General features: G+C 57.6%; 3 protein-coding genes across 3 annotated transcripts; all 3 read right to left on the bottom strand.

The window, feature by feature from the left end:
* Positions 1-2,226: 2,226 nt before the first annotated feature.
* Positions 2,227-7,830, bottom strand: LMXM_08_29_0620 (putative ABC transporter; the record flags this gene model as incomplete). Its single annotated transcript, XM_003872451.1, has 1 exon — positions 2,227-7,830. One exon carries the CDS (start codon positions 7,828-7,830, stop codon positions 2,227-2,229), a length of 5,604 nt encoding a protein of 1,867 aa, XP_003872500.1.
* A 5,290-nt stretch (positions 7,831-13,120) lies between these two features.
* LMXM_08_29_0630 (putative BET1-like protein) lies at positions 13,121-13,540 on the bottom strand (the record flags this gene model as incomplete). Its single annotated transcript, XM_003872450.1, has 1 exon — positions 13,121-13,540. One exon carries the CDS (start codon positions 13,538-13,540, stop codon positions 13,121-13,123), a length of 420 nt encoding a protein of 139 aa, XP_003872499.1.
* Positions 13,541-14,235: 695 nt separating this feature from the next.
* On the bottom strand, positions 14,236-15,030 carry LMXM_08_29_0640 (conserved hypothetical protein; the record flags this gene model as incomplete). Its single annotated transcript, XM_003872449.1, has 1 exon — positions 14,236-15,030. The coding sequence occupies one exon, from the start codon at positions 15,028-15,030 to the stop codon at positions 14,236-14,238; it is 795 nt and encodes a 264-aa protein (XP_003872498.1).
* Positions 15,031-15,809: the final 779 nt, after the last annotated feature.

The following is a 15,809-nucleotide window of genomic DNA, read 5'->3' as shown; positions in this document are numbered from 1 at the left end:
GAGAAGCAGCAGCAGCAGATCATGGGGCAAGTAGAACAAGCTCCCAAAAGAATCCCCTATTTGTCGCCCTTCGCTTGTCTTCGTTCCCGCTTCACGGATGCCTCTTGTCGGCCTCCCTGCACGAGCCCGATACGCGCTGATACACATGTGTGGTGTCTGGGTGTATTCGCGCGCGTGTGCGTGCCCATGGGACGTTGACCAGTCAGACAAACGACACAGACGCAGACCGAAAATGTTAGAAAAAAAAGAAAACAGAAGAGGCGTGCGCACGTGTGCGAGAGAGGAAGGAAACAACGAGAGGAAGTGCGGCAACGCAGGAGCGGAGCGCACTCGCCGCTCCGACGGACAGACGGACAGACACACCGAAACACGGAAACACCACACAAGGCGAAAGGCAGCGTAAGAGCGAGAGAGCGATCGTAGGAGGAGCGAGGCATGTCCACCTCATCCCTATGTCTCACACCTTTGGCCCGTTCACACACGTAGAGTACGCCCACGTGTATCTCTCCGGCTCTCTCCTTGCTCCCTCCGTTCTCATGCGGTGATGTGGTGAAAGGTGTGGGCAGGACAAAAGGGGAGGGGGCGATGTGGCTGTGTGGCCGTGTATGTGAGTGTGGTGTGCCGGTCCGGTGGCTTTTCCTTGCACCCGCTGTGAGTCATGAAGTCCTTCTTTTCTTTTTTTACGTGAGCACAAACAAAGCAAAAAAACATGTTACCTCTTCCCCCCATCCCAAACACACACACACACACACACACGTCGTCGTCGTCACTCGTGGCGGCTGGGGTTTGGCTGCGGTATCCCTTTTCTTTCCTCTTCCACAACACAGCTCTCTTTCTCTTCGCTGGGGCTAATATGCGGAGGCATTTCATTTTTTATTTGGTGGTCGCGTTGATGCAGAGAAGGCGCATGACTGCGACTACTGCCGCCGCTGTCACTTGTACTTGGCTGTTGCAGCGTTATACCGCTCTCCGGCAGGAACGTGTGGTGAGTCCCACGCTGCCTGACCCGCTCACCTCATCCCAACCACTCCCCCTCTTCCTCCTCCTCCTTTCCTCCTCATTGTACCTTTCGTGTGCGGAGTGCACTTGTGGTCGTCAGTCTCTCGTCCATGCATGTGCACCCTCTTCGCGCCTCCTTGCCGGTCGAGCAGGCGCAGCTGAAGAGAACACGCAGAAGAGAAACAATTTGCACACAGTGACACAGCCACAGACTCATCCCTGGCGCTATGCTGGTTGTTGTACAGGTGCTGCGTGCCTGACTTCACCAGGGAGACAGACGGAGAGAATGAGAAGAGGGGGATGGCAGTAACAGTGACGTGAGAACACGAAATGCCGAACTAACAGCAGAAAGGTCGCCGTACACGAGGGTGTTCTTGGGATACGCACACAACAACAGAGACAATATTGAAGCATGCGGGAGAAACATTCTTTAAAAGGGAAGAAGAGGAACGGGAGATCAAAGACGCCATGGCAAGAGGCACCGGAGGAGCCCGCTCACGACGCCTGTGATGACTCGTTTTCGAAGTCGTATGCGTGAGCGCGCGCGCGTGTGTGTGCGTACGGTGTCTGTGGCCCCTTTTTTCTTCTTCGGGCGGACACGCAGGCACGCGTACATCGACAGACAGCGATACAGAGAGAGAGACGCACGCGAGGATAGCCCAGACACAGAGACCCCCTTTTCCTTTCGCGTCGTTTCCTTTTCGGAAGAGGGCAGCGTGCAAAGGGCTGTTGTTGTCTGGCGCGTTGCTCGTCGGTCTGCATGCGAGCACTCGCGCAAAACGCAAAAAGACAGAACAAGAAAACACAAATAAATGGCGGTTACAAGGTAGAGAGAAAAGGGGGTGACGTGCGGCGGCGGCTGAAGAAACCCTTCACGCACATATCCTCATCGACATGCCTTTGCGTTGGTGTGCGAGTGTGAACACCTTTCCGCTTTTCATGTTCTTCTTCGCTTCCGTTGCTGGTCCGCCTCCCGTTCCCGGGCTGCAACTCATCCACGAACGAGCATAGAGGGAGGAGAGACGCACGGGAGTCAGGGATGACGGAAGCGTGACGCCCACGAAGATGAACGCGATAAAAACCTTCCCCGCTTTTTTTTTGGGGGGGGGCTGCGCGCTGGACGACGACGAAGGGAAAAGGGAAGCGGCAAACGGAGAAGGGTGTGAACGCATGAATGATAACGAGATCACATGTGGCGTGAAGTGTCGTCTCTGCGTTGCAGCGCTCCTAATGGAGAAGCAGAATGTCCTCCAACGTCGGCTGGCTCACGCTGACGTACGTCGTTGCAGGAATGCCGTTTGCCCGGCCTGTCTGCATCTGAGAAACGGCGACGCAGATAGAATGGAGGTCACCGTTCACGGCCATCTGCAGTGAGCACTGGTGCACCTCCACCACCTCGCATCGAGTCATCTGCTGCGCATTTTCACCCGCTGTGGCGGTGATGGTGTCGAACACGTAGCTGCGCACCTTCGCCACCAGGTTCGCGTCCGCGGCCTGCAACTGCACCGTATTGGGGAAGAGCACATTGAGCGTGTAGGCGGCAGTCTTGTTGTACGCGTTCTTCAGTTCCTGCGGCGTGCCGACGCAGCGCAGGTTGCCGCGCACGACAAAGGCCACGCGGTCGGCCAGAGCCTCGACCTCGTCCAGGCGGTGCGTCGTCAGCACCACGGATTTCTGGGCCGTGAGACGCCGCACTACGTCGCACGTCTGTGCACGCGCCACAGCATCCATGCCCGACGTCGGCTCGTCCAGCAGCACACTCGTTGTGTGGCCGACCAGCGCAATCGCGAGGGACAGGCGGCGCTTGTTGCCGCCGCTCAGGGACGCGGCAGGCTGGTTGCGGAACGGGTACAGCCCCAGCTCTTTGAGCAGTACGTCCACCTCGACCCTGATGTACTTTTCCTTGACGGAGCGCAGGCGGGCATACAGCCAGAGGTGCTCCTCGGTGCTGAGATTGCTCAGCAGCGCATCGTACTGCGGGCAGTAGCCAACATAGGGGCGGCTCTCCATCGACTGCACCGCGTAGTGGTTCACAAACGCCTTTCCGCTTGTCGCCACCACCTCACCTGCGAGGATGCTCACCGCCGTCGTCTTGCCGGCACCGTTAAGCCCTAGCAGACCCATCACCTCGCCTTCATTCACGCCGAACGAGATGTCCTGGAGAGCGGCGTGCTTGGCGCCGAGGTAGCGCTTGTTGAGGTGCTGCACCGCAATACGGGTCGACGCGGGCCCTGTCTTAGCTGCGCACACATAGTCCTCCTCCTGCTTCACGGACGGATGCGCCTCCTCAAGGCGGCGGTGCTCCTCCTCGTCCTCGCTGTTCGGCTTTGTGCAGCACTGTGTGAAGGCGGAGTCGAGACGCTGCAGCCGCAGGTACTCGAGAATCACGAGTGCCACAGTGCAGGCCACAGCAACGACAGACATGTAGATGAGGCCTGTTCCGATGCCGCCTGTGGGGCTGCCTGTCTCGCTAAAGTGCAACAGCGAAAACAGGCTTTTCTTGGCGCGGTTCGGGAACATCAAGTTGGCCAGCTGCGAGCCAGAGAGCACGAACATGGACTCGCCGAAGCTCACGGCTGGGATGATGCGAAGGATGGAGGTCACCACCTCGGCGAACCGCAGCGCATGCTCGGCGATCATCGACTCCAGCGTCACCCACAGGAAGCCAAAGGTGAAGTTGATGCAAAAGACGACGGACTGTGCCGTGAAGCTGGAGCGGAAGAAGACACTCAAGAAGTAGCTGAACGGGATCGACGTCAGGCCAAAAAAGAAGAAGAGCACAACGGCGGCGCCGGCGTTGTCCTTGCCGATGAACTCGGTTCGATTGAAGATGAGGAAGATGATAAAGGCCAAGATCTGCGTCAAGAGGTAGGTCGCAAAGTCGAACACAAAGCTGCTCAGCCAGTACGCCACGACATTGGCGCCGGAGAGCCACTGCATGTGGCGGGCGCCGGACTCCTTCTCCTCGACGATGTAGGAGATTGTGTTGGACGGAATAAAGATGAAGGGCAGAATGATGAAGATGCCAACCATGACCTGTCTGTTGGCTGTCACCAGCGTCTTTTCAAACTCGCCAAGCATCATGGGAGAGTTCACGGCGGTGGGCATCTCCACGGCGGAGCCAAAGAGCTGATACGTGGCGAGGTGATAGAGCGCACCCACGCCCTGCGCAGCGGCGTGGCTGTGCGACGTGTTGTGCAGAAGCGTTGGGGTTTTCTTCGGCGCACCCTGCTGGAACACCGCTCCTACCGGCGCCACGGCAACGTAGCGCGGATCCTTGTGCGACATGACTTCGCTCAGGAGCAGTCGGCTCATGCCGTTGGAGACGTTGGGCAAGCCAGGCGGCATCTCGCGGAAGTCGGTACGGTAGTACGAGCCCCAGACCTTGTGGGGGAGACTTGCACTGAGGCAGAAGGCGTTCGTGACATTCATGGGGTAGCGGGTCATGCTCTGCACGTAGCCGGAGAAGTTAGAGTACGCCGTCATCACCTGCGATGGGTGGGAGGCGTAGCCATCGTACATCGTCATGTCGAGCCGCAGCGCGGGCTGGTTCGGGTCCCGTACAAGGCTGATGAACAGCGACAGAAGCAGAAAGATGATCGGCAGCACCACTTGGTAGACAAGCAGCTTTATGTCGCGCTGGGCATAGTGCAGCCGCTTGAGGAAGAGCGCGCGGAAGTGCCGGCAGAAAATGAAGAAGTAGCTCGCGTTCTCCTCGTAGAGGTCAGCGCTACTTGACGGCGTTTCAGGGATCGACAGTACCTCGCCTTCGTCCTCTCGCCCGCCGACAAGCTCGCCGTCTGTCACGCTTGACATGAGCGGTGAGGTGCAAGTAACGGTGAAGAAGACGTCTTCCAGAGTCGCCAGGTTGAGCGCGACGTTGCGCAGGCGCAGCCGCTCGCTGTTGCGCTGAATCAGTGAAAGAAGCGTCAAGCCGGCTGAGCTGAGGAGGGTCATCGGAAAGCGAAAACACACCTCGCGCCCGCGCCGCTGCACCCCCAGCACCACGCATCCCTCGTTGTTTCTGTCGCCAACCCGCCGCGTCGCGTAGCTCTCGGCGCGTACAAAGTTCACCAGCCCCTCGGCAGCGCAGTTTTCCTCTGTTGCGCTCATGTTGCTCTCCAGTAGGCACGTCACCACATACCCGACCTCCATCTGAGACTTGAGGTACATCGCCGAGCCCTCCGCGCACAGCAGGCCCTTGTTCACGATGAGCACTCGGTCGGCAATGCGGTCAGCCTCGTCGAGAAGGTGAGTGGAGATCAGCACGCTACGCTGGGTGCGGGTGCGGTTCAGGGCTTCGTACACGATCTTGCGACCCTTGATGTCCATGCCGGCCGTGGGCTCGTCGAGAAACAGCACGGAGGAGTCGCCGACCATGGCGATCGCGACGCACAGACGCCGGCGCTGACCACTCGACAACTGGCTCGCTTGGCAGTGGCGCTTCTCATGCAGGTCGAGGAGGTCCACCACATAATTCACCTTGTCCTGCACGTTCACTGAGTTGGAGCCTTTCATGCGGGCGTAGAAGGTGATGTGCTCCTCCACCGTCAGCAGAGACCATACGATATCGCGTTGAGGGCAGTACCCGATGTTCTGCCTACACTCATCAAGGTGTGTGCGGGCGTTGTACCCACGCACGTAAACATCGCCGCTCGTCGGGTTCACCATGCCGGTCGCCACACCCATGATCGTGGACTTGCCGGCACCGTTGGGGCCGAGCAGCACACTCACCTCGCCGGTGCGCATCGCGAACGTCACGCCGTCCAGCGCGACAATGCGGTCGCCATCGCGGAACAACCCTGTGAAGTACGTGTACAAGAAGCCGAGGATGCCGCCGTCAATGTAGATCTTGCGCAGGCGATGGAAGACAGCGGCGACAGCGGGGTCCTGTGTGCTGACGACGTCATGGTAGTGCTCGATGAGTCGGCTGCTGTCCTGCGACAACTCCTTGCCGTTCATCTTCAACGAGCCGTTCGCAAATGACGCGCTGTGCAGCTCGTCGTCGTCACTGATGGCACGCGCGACCAGAGAACCGGGGCGAATCGGCTTGCCCATGTCCCACATCTTGACCAGCGTTGCCCTGGTCTTGCGGAAGCGGTTCACCAGCGGCATGAGGAAGAACAAGGGGTGGGCGCGGCGGCCGACGGCGCCGCAAGAGACGCGGTCCAAGTAGAAGCTGAGGAGCATCAACACAGCAAACGAGGCCCACATCATGCCAACCGCCACGGAGAAGTTGAAGTAGCCAGCGTGCGCCTGCGGCCACCCAAAGTGCCAGCCGAAGGATACGTAGTCCACCATTATGTTGAACGCCTGAATGTAGCCGACACAGGGGACCAGGCAGCAGAAGATTTTCTGAATGTCCGTCATGCCGGTTGGGAAGGAGAAGGACGGGATCGCGACTACGAACAGCACAAACGCGATGAACCAGCTCGCCACGCGTGGGTTGCGGAAGATGGAGCTGACGAAGAAGCATAGGGCCGTGTTCTGCTGCATGAAGGAGAAGTAGAGCAGCAAGAGGAGGCCGTAGTCCACCTTGTCGAGGAAGCCGATCTTGAGAAACATGGCGGCGAGCAGCGAAGAGATCAAGTCCATGATGAGTGTGGAGGAGTACCACCCAAAAAACATGCAGGACGGATGCAGGCCCATGATCAGCATCGCTTCGCGGATGCCGTTGTACTTCTCAACGACGATCAGCATCACGAGGCGCGAAGTCGGATACAGCACAGCCATCACGGCAAGCAGTGGCATGTAGTAGGCCCACTTCGTCAGGAACGCGTTGTCGTAGCGCGAAGGCGTCGGCATCGGGATTACGGTGGAGCCGTACTGCGAGAGGTACGCGCTGATGCCCTCCACATCGGAGCCGGGGACCGTATAGTAAGTGGAAGGGCCAGTAACATTGTGGGTGCTCAGCGCCTGCGCCAAGTAGAACTCGTGCACAAACGTCTGCAGCGTCAAGAAGCCGCTGGCCCAGTAGAGCACGTAGCCATCGCTGCCGTCCTTGGCGCCAAGGCCACGCGTGAAGAGGCTCTTCTGTGCTTCCTTCGCCGTCGGCGCTGTAGCCGTGAAGTTCATGCTGATGGTGAACTCTGCCTCGCCGTCGGACGCGAGGGAGGTCGTCGGAAGGTCGACAATAGCCCAGACGGTGTTCTCGTTGACGGCGGCGTACTCTTTGGCACTAGCCAGTGAAGTGAAGGGTGTGCCATAGAGAACCTCGCCGCACATGCCGCTGCTCTCGCGGCAGAACGTCATGAACTTTTGTGCCAGCGCAGGCGAGTTGCTCGACACCAGCAGTTTGCCGTAATGCGACAGGCTGTCCCTACCACCCCGACCAAAGAAGGTTGGGTTTTCCCTGCGTGTCGCCTCGGTCACCAGGGCCGAGAGCGTGAGGTGGCCGTCCATCGTGTTCATGCCGAACGGGCCACTGCCATAGTACATGGCGTACAGCATGTGAGACAGCACCGTGTAAAAGACGCCCTGGATGCAAATCTCATTGCCGTTGCCGATGAGCGACAGGCACGTGAGAGCCGGCGGTTTCATCCCAGGCGGGCACGGGTGCCACGGCACCTTCAGCTTCGATTCCATCTTCTTGCACATAAAATACGACAAGAAGTCTGTCATGTTCAGCGGCACGTAGGCACCGCCGTCGTACATCTGCGCCGGCACGGTCGAGCTGCCCGACACCCAGTAGGCAACGGATATCAGAATGATGCACAGGCAAGGGAGAAGGATCTCCAGCGCCGTGGAGACGGGCATGCGCCATCGCTGCAGGAATGTCTTGACCAGAAACCCGTACAGCTGAATGCCGTACTGTCGCCAGAACCTCGCCATTGCGGCGGCCGTGATCGTGGATGGTTGAGGGGGGGGGAGGGGCACCTCTTTTAGCGCGCCGCTTGTCAGCAGCAATGCACGTCCAGAGAGTCACGCGTGCCCTTCTGAAAAGAGGAAGGACGTGCGTCACGGGGAGGGAAGAGAGAGCGGGCCTCCGTCGAGGTGCGGTGTTTGCACGTGGTGGCGTGCCTGCGTGCCACCTCTGTGCCGACCGAAGACGAAAAAGAAGGACACCTGGCCGAAGAGCGGGAGAGAACCTAGTCGGTGTGGAAACCCTCCGTTAGGCGTACAAGTGGAGCGCAGAAACGTGTCGACGAGCGAAGAAGAAAAAATAATACGGTGCAAATGACAGCCAGCGAGCGGCCAAAAAGAAGAGCGCAGTGGCAGCGTCCGAAAAAAAAGGCACGTACTCGTGGAAAATGCTGCACGGCGCACCTGTACTGGCAGTGGGGCGTGGGGGAGGGAGAGGGCTGCTCTCGTGGCGCGACAGAGACAGAGCGAGTGGATGAGGAGCAGAGGAGGCACCGCACACAAACAAGCAGCAGGAGTGTGAAAGAAAAAAGGAGAGTACAGGCGCTCGGCAAGTGCCTCAAGAGCACAGCAAAAGCTTGACTATTCTCTGAGAGCTTCCGGTGTCTATGTTGCCGTACAATTCCTTCTTAAGGGTTGCTTGTTGGGAGGCAGTCCACTACATGCGTATCTGTGTATGTGTGTGTGTGTGTGTGAGTGGGTGGGTGGGTGAGTACACTCGATGCTGCAGTGCGCTCTCCGCTGTTCTTTTTCCCTTGCTCGCTCTCACTTTTTCTTATTGTCCTCCACTCACGTTTGCCGATTCGGTTGTTATGGATGAGTTCGCCGTGCAAGAGGACGAGGGAGGGGCGAAGGAATCTTGCGTGGTCGATGGAGCGCTGCTTTCTTGTCGCTATATTCTCTGCTCACCTCTCGGAAGGTGGGAGAGGTAGAGGTTGGCGATCGAGAAGAGGAAAACAACAACAGCAGCAGCAACACACAAACAGGAAAATGAGTGATGCGCGGGTGAGACGTCCTGTGTGGGCGCTTCTGTGGTGTGGAAGGGAGAAAAGAGGCGGGGAGATGAACCCAGGGGGAGGGGGGGAGCAAAAAAAGGGATTTGAGGGAGCGCCCCCACAGAAGCACACAACCAAAGGAAAACGCGGGAGTGATCACTCGACGAGAGGGAGACACCGAGACGCGTCACACGGGCACACGCAACCTGCGTCAACCGAACAAAAGGCAAAAAAAAAGAATTCGGAGTAAAAAAAAAGGGCAGCAAGCGGATATCGCCTGATTTCAGAAAGGCACAACGAACTCAGCAGACACGGGGCGAGTGAAAGAGAGAGAGTTCGGGACACACAATCGCCTGTAGGAGCCGAAATGAAGAACGAAGAGAGACGGCAGAGGCCGCAGAAAGTAAAAACGTGATCGACGGCGGTGTCACGTGGAGTTGGAAGAGTACAATCAAAAAAAAAACGACGTTAGGAGGAGTTAATCGTTTTTGGCTTTTTTTGGTTGAAGGGGTGGAAGGGGAGAAGTCGGAGACCGACACACGAGTCAACGCGCACGCCGTCGATCTATACAGGCGAACAGAATCGCAACCACAGCTCACAGAAAGGAGTGACCAGCGGCACAACGAGCAGGAGACTTGGAGAGCGGGGGAGGGGGGGGGAACAGATGAAACAGAAGGAGGGTGGGGGCACACACTATCACCTACCCGTCAGCTTCCAAAGAGAAGCCGCAAACAACAACAGCACGAAGAAAAAAAAAAACAGAGGAAGGCAGAGAGGAGAGGGGGATCCAGACGGCGAGGCGAACCCAAGACCAAACAGAGACGGAACAAAACAAAAAAAAAGATAAACGAGAGTTGCCTTGAAGATGGAAAATGTCACGAGGAAGTTGACGCGTAAAACCAAAACAACAAAAAAAAAAGAAATGGACGTGGTGGGAGGAACACACACACACACACAGGGAGACAGACACAGACAGACGCACAAAACACAGCGATAACGTACAGGGAAAGAAGAAGTGCTTCCTATCGGGGGGAGGGGAGAACAACGAGGAGGAGGCAGAAGGATCAGCCCAAGACACCGCGACACAAATCGGCTGCGCTTACTGCTTTTTTCCTTTCGTTTTCCTTTTATTTGTTCCTGTTGTTCGTCTCGCTCGATGAGTAGTTGGAGGAGGGGGGTGCGTCTGGAGGCGTGCTGCTTGTATGCGGTATGTTACCCTTCTTCGTGCTGCGCGAACTCACCTAGATCGGCGCAGTGGTTATACCAGCACAAGAACACACGAAAACGCCTTCGCGAGTCGCACTGTTCACGACACAAGGAAGACAACGGCACAACTCGATGAACAGAACGTTCGGAGACTAAAGCACAAGCTCGACCAGGCTCACGCACACACAAGTCAACAGAAATTCAAACACACGTGTCCCCGCAGAGAAGGAAGAAGAGAGGGAAGGCGGGGGAGGGAGGAGGGGAAAAACAATAGGACCACAAGTAAAAAATTGGGGGGGGGACAGAAACAAAACAGCCAGAAAGTCAATCCTTCGCGTTCGCGGACAGACACATGGAAAGAGAGTGAGAGAGGTCCAACACAAAACGCCGCAAAGACACGGTCGTTTGTTTTCTGTCTTTCGACTTGGTGCGGTTGCAGTCGTCGGATGTGCGGAGCAACACGCCACCCCTTCAAAGCGTGGGCAAGGCAGGGGAGAGGGGGGAAGGGTTGAGCGAGGAGACAGAAAGAGATATATGGCGGAGAAGGGCGAGTACAAGAAGACAGAGCTGTGTTCGCCTTTTATTTTCCTTTCTTAGATTGCCCCCTCCCCTCGTTCGAAGCGGAGGCGTTTCGTTGTCTGTATGGACGGAGCTGTGTGGTGGTGTGCGATCAAGACACTAGAAAGGTAAAACGAAAAGGAGGGCGCCTCGGACTTGATCGGCTACGTTGGTTATTTTTTTTGTTGTTGGGTTTTGCTCTCTCTTTGTGTGTGTGGGGGGGGGGAGGAGGGGGGAGGGTTTGTAGGGCGGTGGTTCGCCGTCGCGTGATCACATCACCAAGTTATCTGTGCCAGTATGTTTACCTTCTTCTGTTTTTTTTTGCCCTGTTCTTTGTTTGCCCTTTGTTGGTTGTCTGGTTGGTTGTGTTGGTTGTTCCTTTAGAGAGATCCGAAACGAGAACGAAAGAAAAACAAAACAGAAAGTTGAATGGCCCGCTCCTTCGCGAAGATAGATAGATGTGTAAATATGTAGATATATAGGCCGAGAAATGGCTGAATCAGCCGAGCGCTGCGCAGACCTGACACCACGCCAACGTTGCCGATCACGTCGCTTGTTATTTTCTTGCTTCAATGTTTGTGCGGCGTCCTTCTGCTGTGCATATGCCGTTCCACCTTTCCTCGGTGTATGTGTGTCGACGACGTTCCAGTCAGCGATGGGAACAGGGCGAGAGAGGGTCAAACAACGACGATGCTCGTGCGCGTCACGTGTGCTCGAGCCTCACCCTCCGTCTGCTGCTGGTGGTATTCGTGGTGCTCCTTAGAATAGACAGAGAAAAAAAAAACAGTAAGAGAAAACAGGGTCACACACGAAGTTCGGGATATAGATGAAAAAAAAATACGTTGATAGACGGTGCTTGCCAGCGTGCGCGTGTGTCTGGATGATTATGGTTGTGGTTGCTGTGGTGGGAAAAGGCACAAAGGCAGAGCACAAAGGACAACGCGCGAGCGACGCGAGAGTTGACTGGGCTAGACTTGGTGATGTTTGGGGAGAGACGCCCTGGGGCGTGAAGGTGGACGCGGAATAGTTGGCGAATCACACAGCAAAAAACAGTAACTGAGGATGAAAACGAGAGAAGGAAAGGAACGCCTCAGAGGCAAGCAAATAAACAAAAAGGAGAAGGGAGGGAGGACAAGGTAACACCGCGGAGAGAGTGGGGGTGGGGGTGGGGGGTTACGGTACAGCGGCGTGGGCGAGTATATCGTACCGTTTGGGTGTGTGGGGGGAGTTGCTTTCTCTTTCCGTTTTGTCCCGTCTCTGGTTGCTGCCTTGTTCGTCCGTTGTTCTTCGCGTCTGCCGCTGTTCCCTTTGTGTCGTCGCCTGCACCTGAGGAGCACAACGAAAAGGAAAAGCAGACGAGGACGCCAACAGAGAAAGATAGCGAGAGGTCAAGACACCGCAGCACACAGCGCCAGATCAACCGACGACCACAACAACGGTGTGTGTCTGTGTGTGTGTGTGTGTGTGTGTGTGGGTGGGTGGGTAAAAGATCTAAACAATAATGAACGGGGAAAAAAAGAAGTTGGAGAAGCGCGGTTTCTCTGGCATCTGTTGCGCGCGCCCGTGCCACGTGTACGCACATCAGCGCGTGTCAGGGAGGGAAGAAGAGAGAAGCGCACACGCGCATGCATAAAGGGGTTGATGCACGTATGCGGGGACGGATGCAGGTGTGCGGTGGCGGCGCGTGCACACCAAAACAGAGACGATGTGACAGGATGGAAACAAAAGGAAAGGGAGCGCAGAAGAGAGGGAGAAGAGTGAGTATGTGGCGATGCGAGAATCATTATACGCTGCTTTGCAAGTGTACCCCGGCCCCCCTCCTCCTCCTCCTCGTGCCTCTGTGGTGTAGGGCAACGCCCTTGGGCAAAGGTTGCATGCGTGCAGCTGAAGGGCAAAAGGCAATGTGAGGTAGGTGCATCCTCGCAGCTGATCCAGCACGCGAGTGCACTGAGATGCAGCCCAATGCGCATGTCAGCGTGCGCACACGACAGAAAGGCAACGGGGAGGGGGGGGCTGGGTGTCCTCAGCACACATGCACAGACACTCGTCTGTGGGCCCAGTCAGCAAGCCAGCAGCACCTACCCGCCTCCGTCGTTGTGTGCCGATGAGAAAGGAGGAGGTCCTGGTTTGTGGAGTTGGTTGTCGTTGCACACGTGCACCCACCTGCACTCCAGCCTGCTTGCGCGGCTGGTCCTTCCACCGGATGGTGCCTGTGCTCCTGTATGCCTGTGCCTGTGTGTGGGGGGGGGGGGGGGGCTCGTGTTCATGTGCATACCCAGCGGAGCAGCTACCCCACTTTACGCCGTCAACGCGACAAAGCGTATAGAGAGAAAACAGGCGAGCACACACCCAAACAAAGCGAAAGGAATGGGACGCTGCAATCTTCACCAAGCCTCGACGCAGCAGCTCGCAGGGACACACACGCGCGCACGCGGAACGCGGCCCCCTCCTGCAGCAGCCATGTTCACGGGAGACGGTTTTCCTGTCTTTCAGTGTGCGAGTTACCGAAAGCGCAGCATCAAGTACAGCAACATGAAAAACACAATCACGAAGAGCGCCAGCACCCACATGTGCTTGAAACTTCCCCAGCCTATCTTGTCCAAGTTCCGCATCGTTTTGCGAAGGGAGTTCTGCGTATTCAAGAAGGAGGTGCGCAGTCGCTCCAGCAGCGCGTTCTGCTCTCGCACCTCATCGCCCATCTTGGTGAAGCTCTTCTTTGCCTTGCGCATGTCGGACAGAAGCGCCTGCATGAGAGCGTCGTTCTCCTGCTCCTGCAAGGCGTTCGTGTGCACTGAAGCGGCAGCTGCTGTGCCGAGGCGCATCTGGTAGGGGGCAGGGGAGGAGGACGGGGAGTTAAGTGCGCCATCATCCCCGACACCGCCCTCGCGGCGGCGGAACAGGGTGCTCTGAGGCTGGATCATGGCACGCTGTCTGGAAAGCAAGCAAGGAGGCTCGATGGTTGTGACAATCGCGATCGTGGTGCCGGCAGCAACACAAGAGAAACTGTACACACGCTCTCAAAAAGATAGGCGAGCTCAGCGGGGGTCGAGAGAGTGTCAGTCCCGTGCCGCCACACAGTCGTAGCGGCACCGCCAGCAGTTCTCTCTGTGGCAGGGGCAGTGATGGCAGCGGAGCAGATGAAGAGGTGGCCCGATGCGATGAGCAGGGTGTGCGTGTGTGCGCGCTTTCGTGTTTGTATGTATGCACGGTTGTGTATGAAGCTTCATCGACGTCGCTCGAGCACGTGTTCCCCCCTCCCTGCAGGTTTCTTACAACACGCACGCCGGCATCGAGTTGCAGATAAAGAACGGGAGAGGAAAAGGGTGGCAAAGGAGAGAGATGATGAGAAGCGGAGGCGAGAGGTGCCGTAGCACCCACGCACAGACTGCATGCGCATTCTGCATTTTTTTTGAACAGACGCGCGTAGAAAAATGCGCTGTGCTAGCGGTCGTGTTCAGCTGAAGCGTCACGCTGCCGAAGAGCCGGTGTCTTCTCTGCAGACCCGTCGGCGCTGCCTTCCTGCGGATGAGCCGAGTGGCGTCACTCCCTCCTTTGAGTGCTGCTGCTGACTGTTACGTTTGTGCGTCACTGTGAGCAAAAGTCCGACCCACCCCGCCTACGACGATTTCTCCACGGCTTTGTTCTGCGGGCAGCTCTGGATGTGAGACTTCATAGCGGGCACGTTCGGCAGCGCGGTGCCGCACCACAAGCACTTCATGTCCTGCTCTTCCATCTGTCGAAGGCGCGCGACGTCCTGGTTCAGCGTCACGCGGCCGTGCCGCTCCAGGTCCTCCAAGACGCGGTCGCTTGTGAGGAAGAAGAAAGTGGCGAAGCTGTTGTAGTGCTTCTTGCTCTTGAGGCACGGGCTGTCCAGATCCGTAGACAGCACGTGCAGATGCAGCATGGGCAGCGAGGGAAGGGCGTGGAATCCCGCAATGAACCGGCGCGCCTTGTAGGCGTGGGGAACCGCCTTCTTCAAATAGTGAACGTACTCATCCCCCACGTGCATCATGTGGCGCAGCAGTGGGACGTCCTTCTTGGTGAGGGCGTTGAGGGACTCTAGGCGGAGGTCCAGTGGCATGACCAGGCAGTGAACCATCGATTTGGGGAATGCATCGTTCACAAGCGCGCAAACGTCGTCCTTGTAGAGGAGGGAGCTGCCGGCGGCCTGCTTGGTCTCGCCGGGGCTCAGAAGCGGGTATGGCTTGAAGGCGGTGGCTTGGATAGGCGGCTCCGTCGTCGACAACGTCGAGGGGAGTGCCGGCGTCGACGCACCCACTGTGTTGGCAGACTTCCGCGCCCTCTTGACAACATTGATAAGAAAGGGTAACTTGGTGCGAGGTTCGCTGCCTACGGAGGCCGCCGCCGTTCGGCGCACCACCGCGCCGGCCAGCACCGGTGAGGCTTGCATGTGGTCTTTATCAGCGGGTAGGAGAGGTGTGCACGCGGTGGACGGTGTGAGAGAGAGACAAGGAGGCACACGATGAACGGTGACGCCCGGTTATGGTCTGTGGTGGTGGATCTCCCCCTCCACGCCCGTCGTTGAATCTATGCAGTCGTGATGGTGTGCGTGGGTGTGGGCTAGTGGCGCTCTGGCACCGGTGAAACCGGCTACCGTGCGCCGCGAGAGGGCCTTGAAGGACTTCGTCAAAGCAGTCCCGCACGCGTGTGTGTGTGTGGGGGGGGGGGGGGGGGGCCCCAACCGAGGAAGCAGAAAAGAGGTGAGGCGCAGAGAGAAAGAGGAGACACGAAGATGTGTCAAGGCAGCGACGACAGCGCTCTGTGACGAAGTCGCGCACCTCAAAGGGAGAAGGGAGGAAGCGAAGCAGTCCCCTCCCTCCCTCCCCCTACACAAGTGCGTACAGCGCATACATGTCGCCTGCGCATGCACGATCTGCTGGAACCTGCCAAGAACTCCGCCGCAGACGCCTTCTTACCTTGAAGCCTGCATTCGTGTTGCTCCCTCTCTTCCGCTACGTGCGTCCCAACAAAAAACTAAAATGCACGGTCGGCCCAACAGCGAGGGGGGGGCCTTCGTCCCTCAGCGGTTTTGCCGACTGCTGCCCCGCCGCAGTTCGTTGCTGCCGCTGCCTCTGGAGGCCTTGCGTCAGCGTCCCCCCTTACACAAAGCACCAAGAAAGTCAGGGCGGAGGAAATAAACCCTGCGGCTCAAGCGCAGGTGTGCCTGTG

Source organism: Leishmania mexicana, chromosome 8, assembly GCF_000234665.1.
Source record: "Leishmania mexicana MHOM/GT/2001/U1103 complete genome, chromosome 8".
Taxonomy (NCBI): Eukaryota; Euglenozoa; class Kinetoplastea; order Trypanosomatida; family Trypanosomatidae; genus Leishmania; species Leishmania mexicana.
Note: the sequence above shows the minus strand (reverse complement) of the source record. Positions and strands in the feature narration are given on the sequence as shown.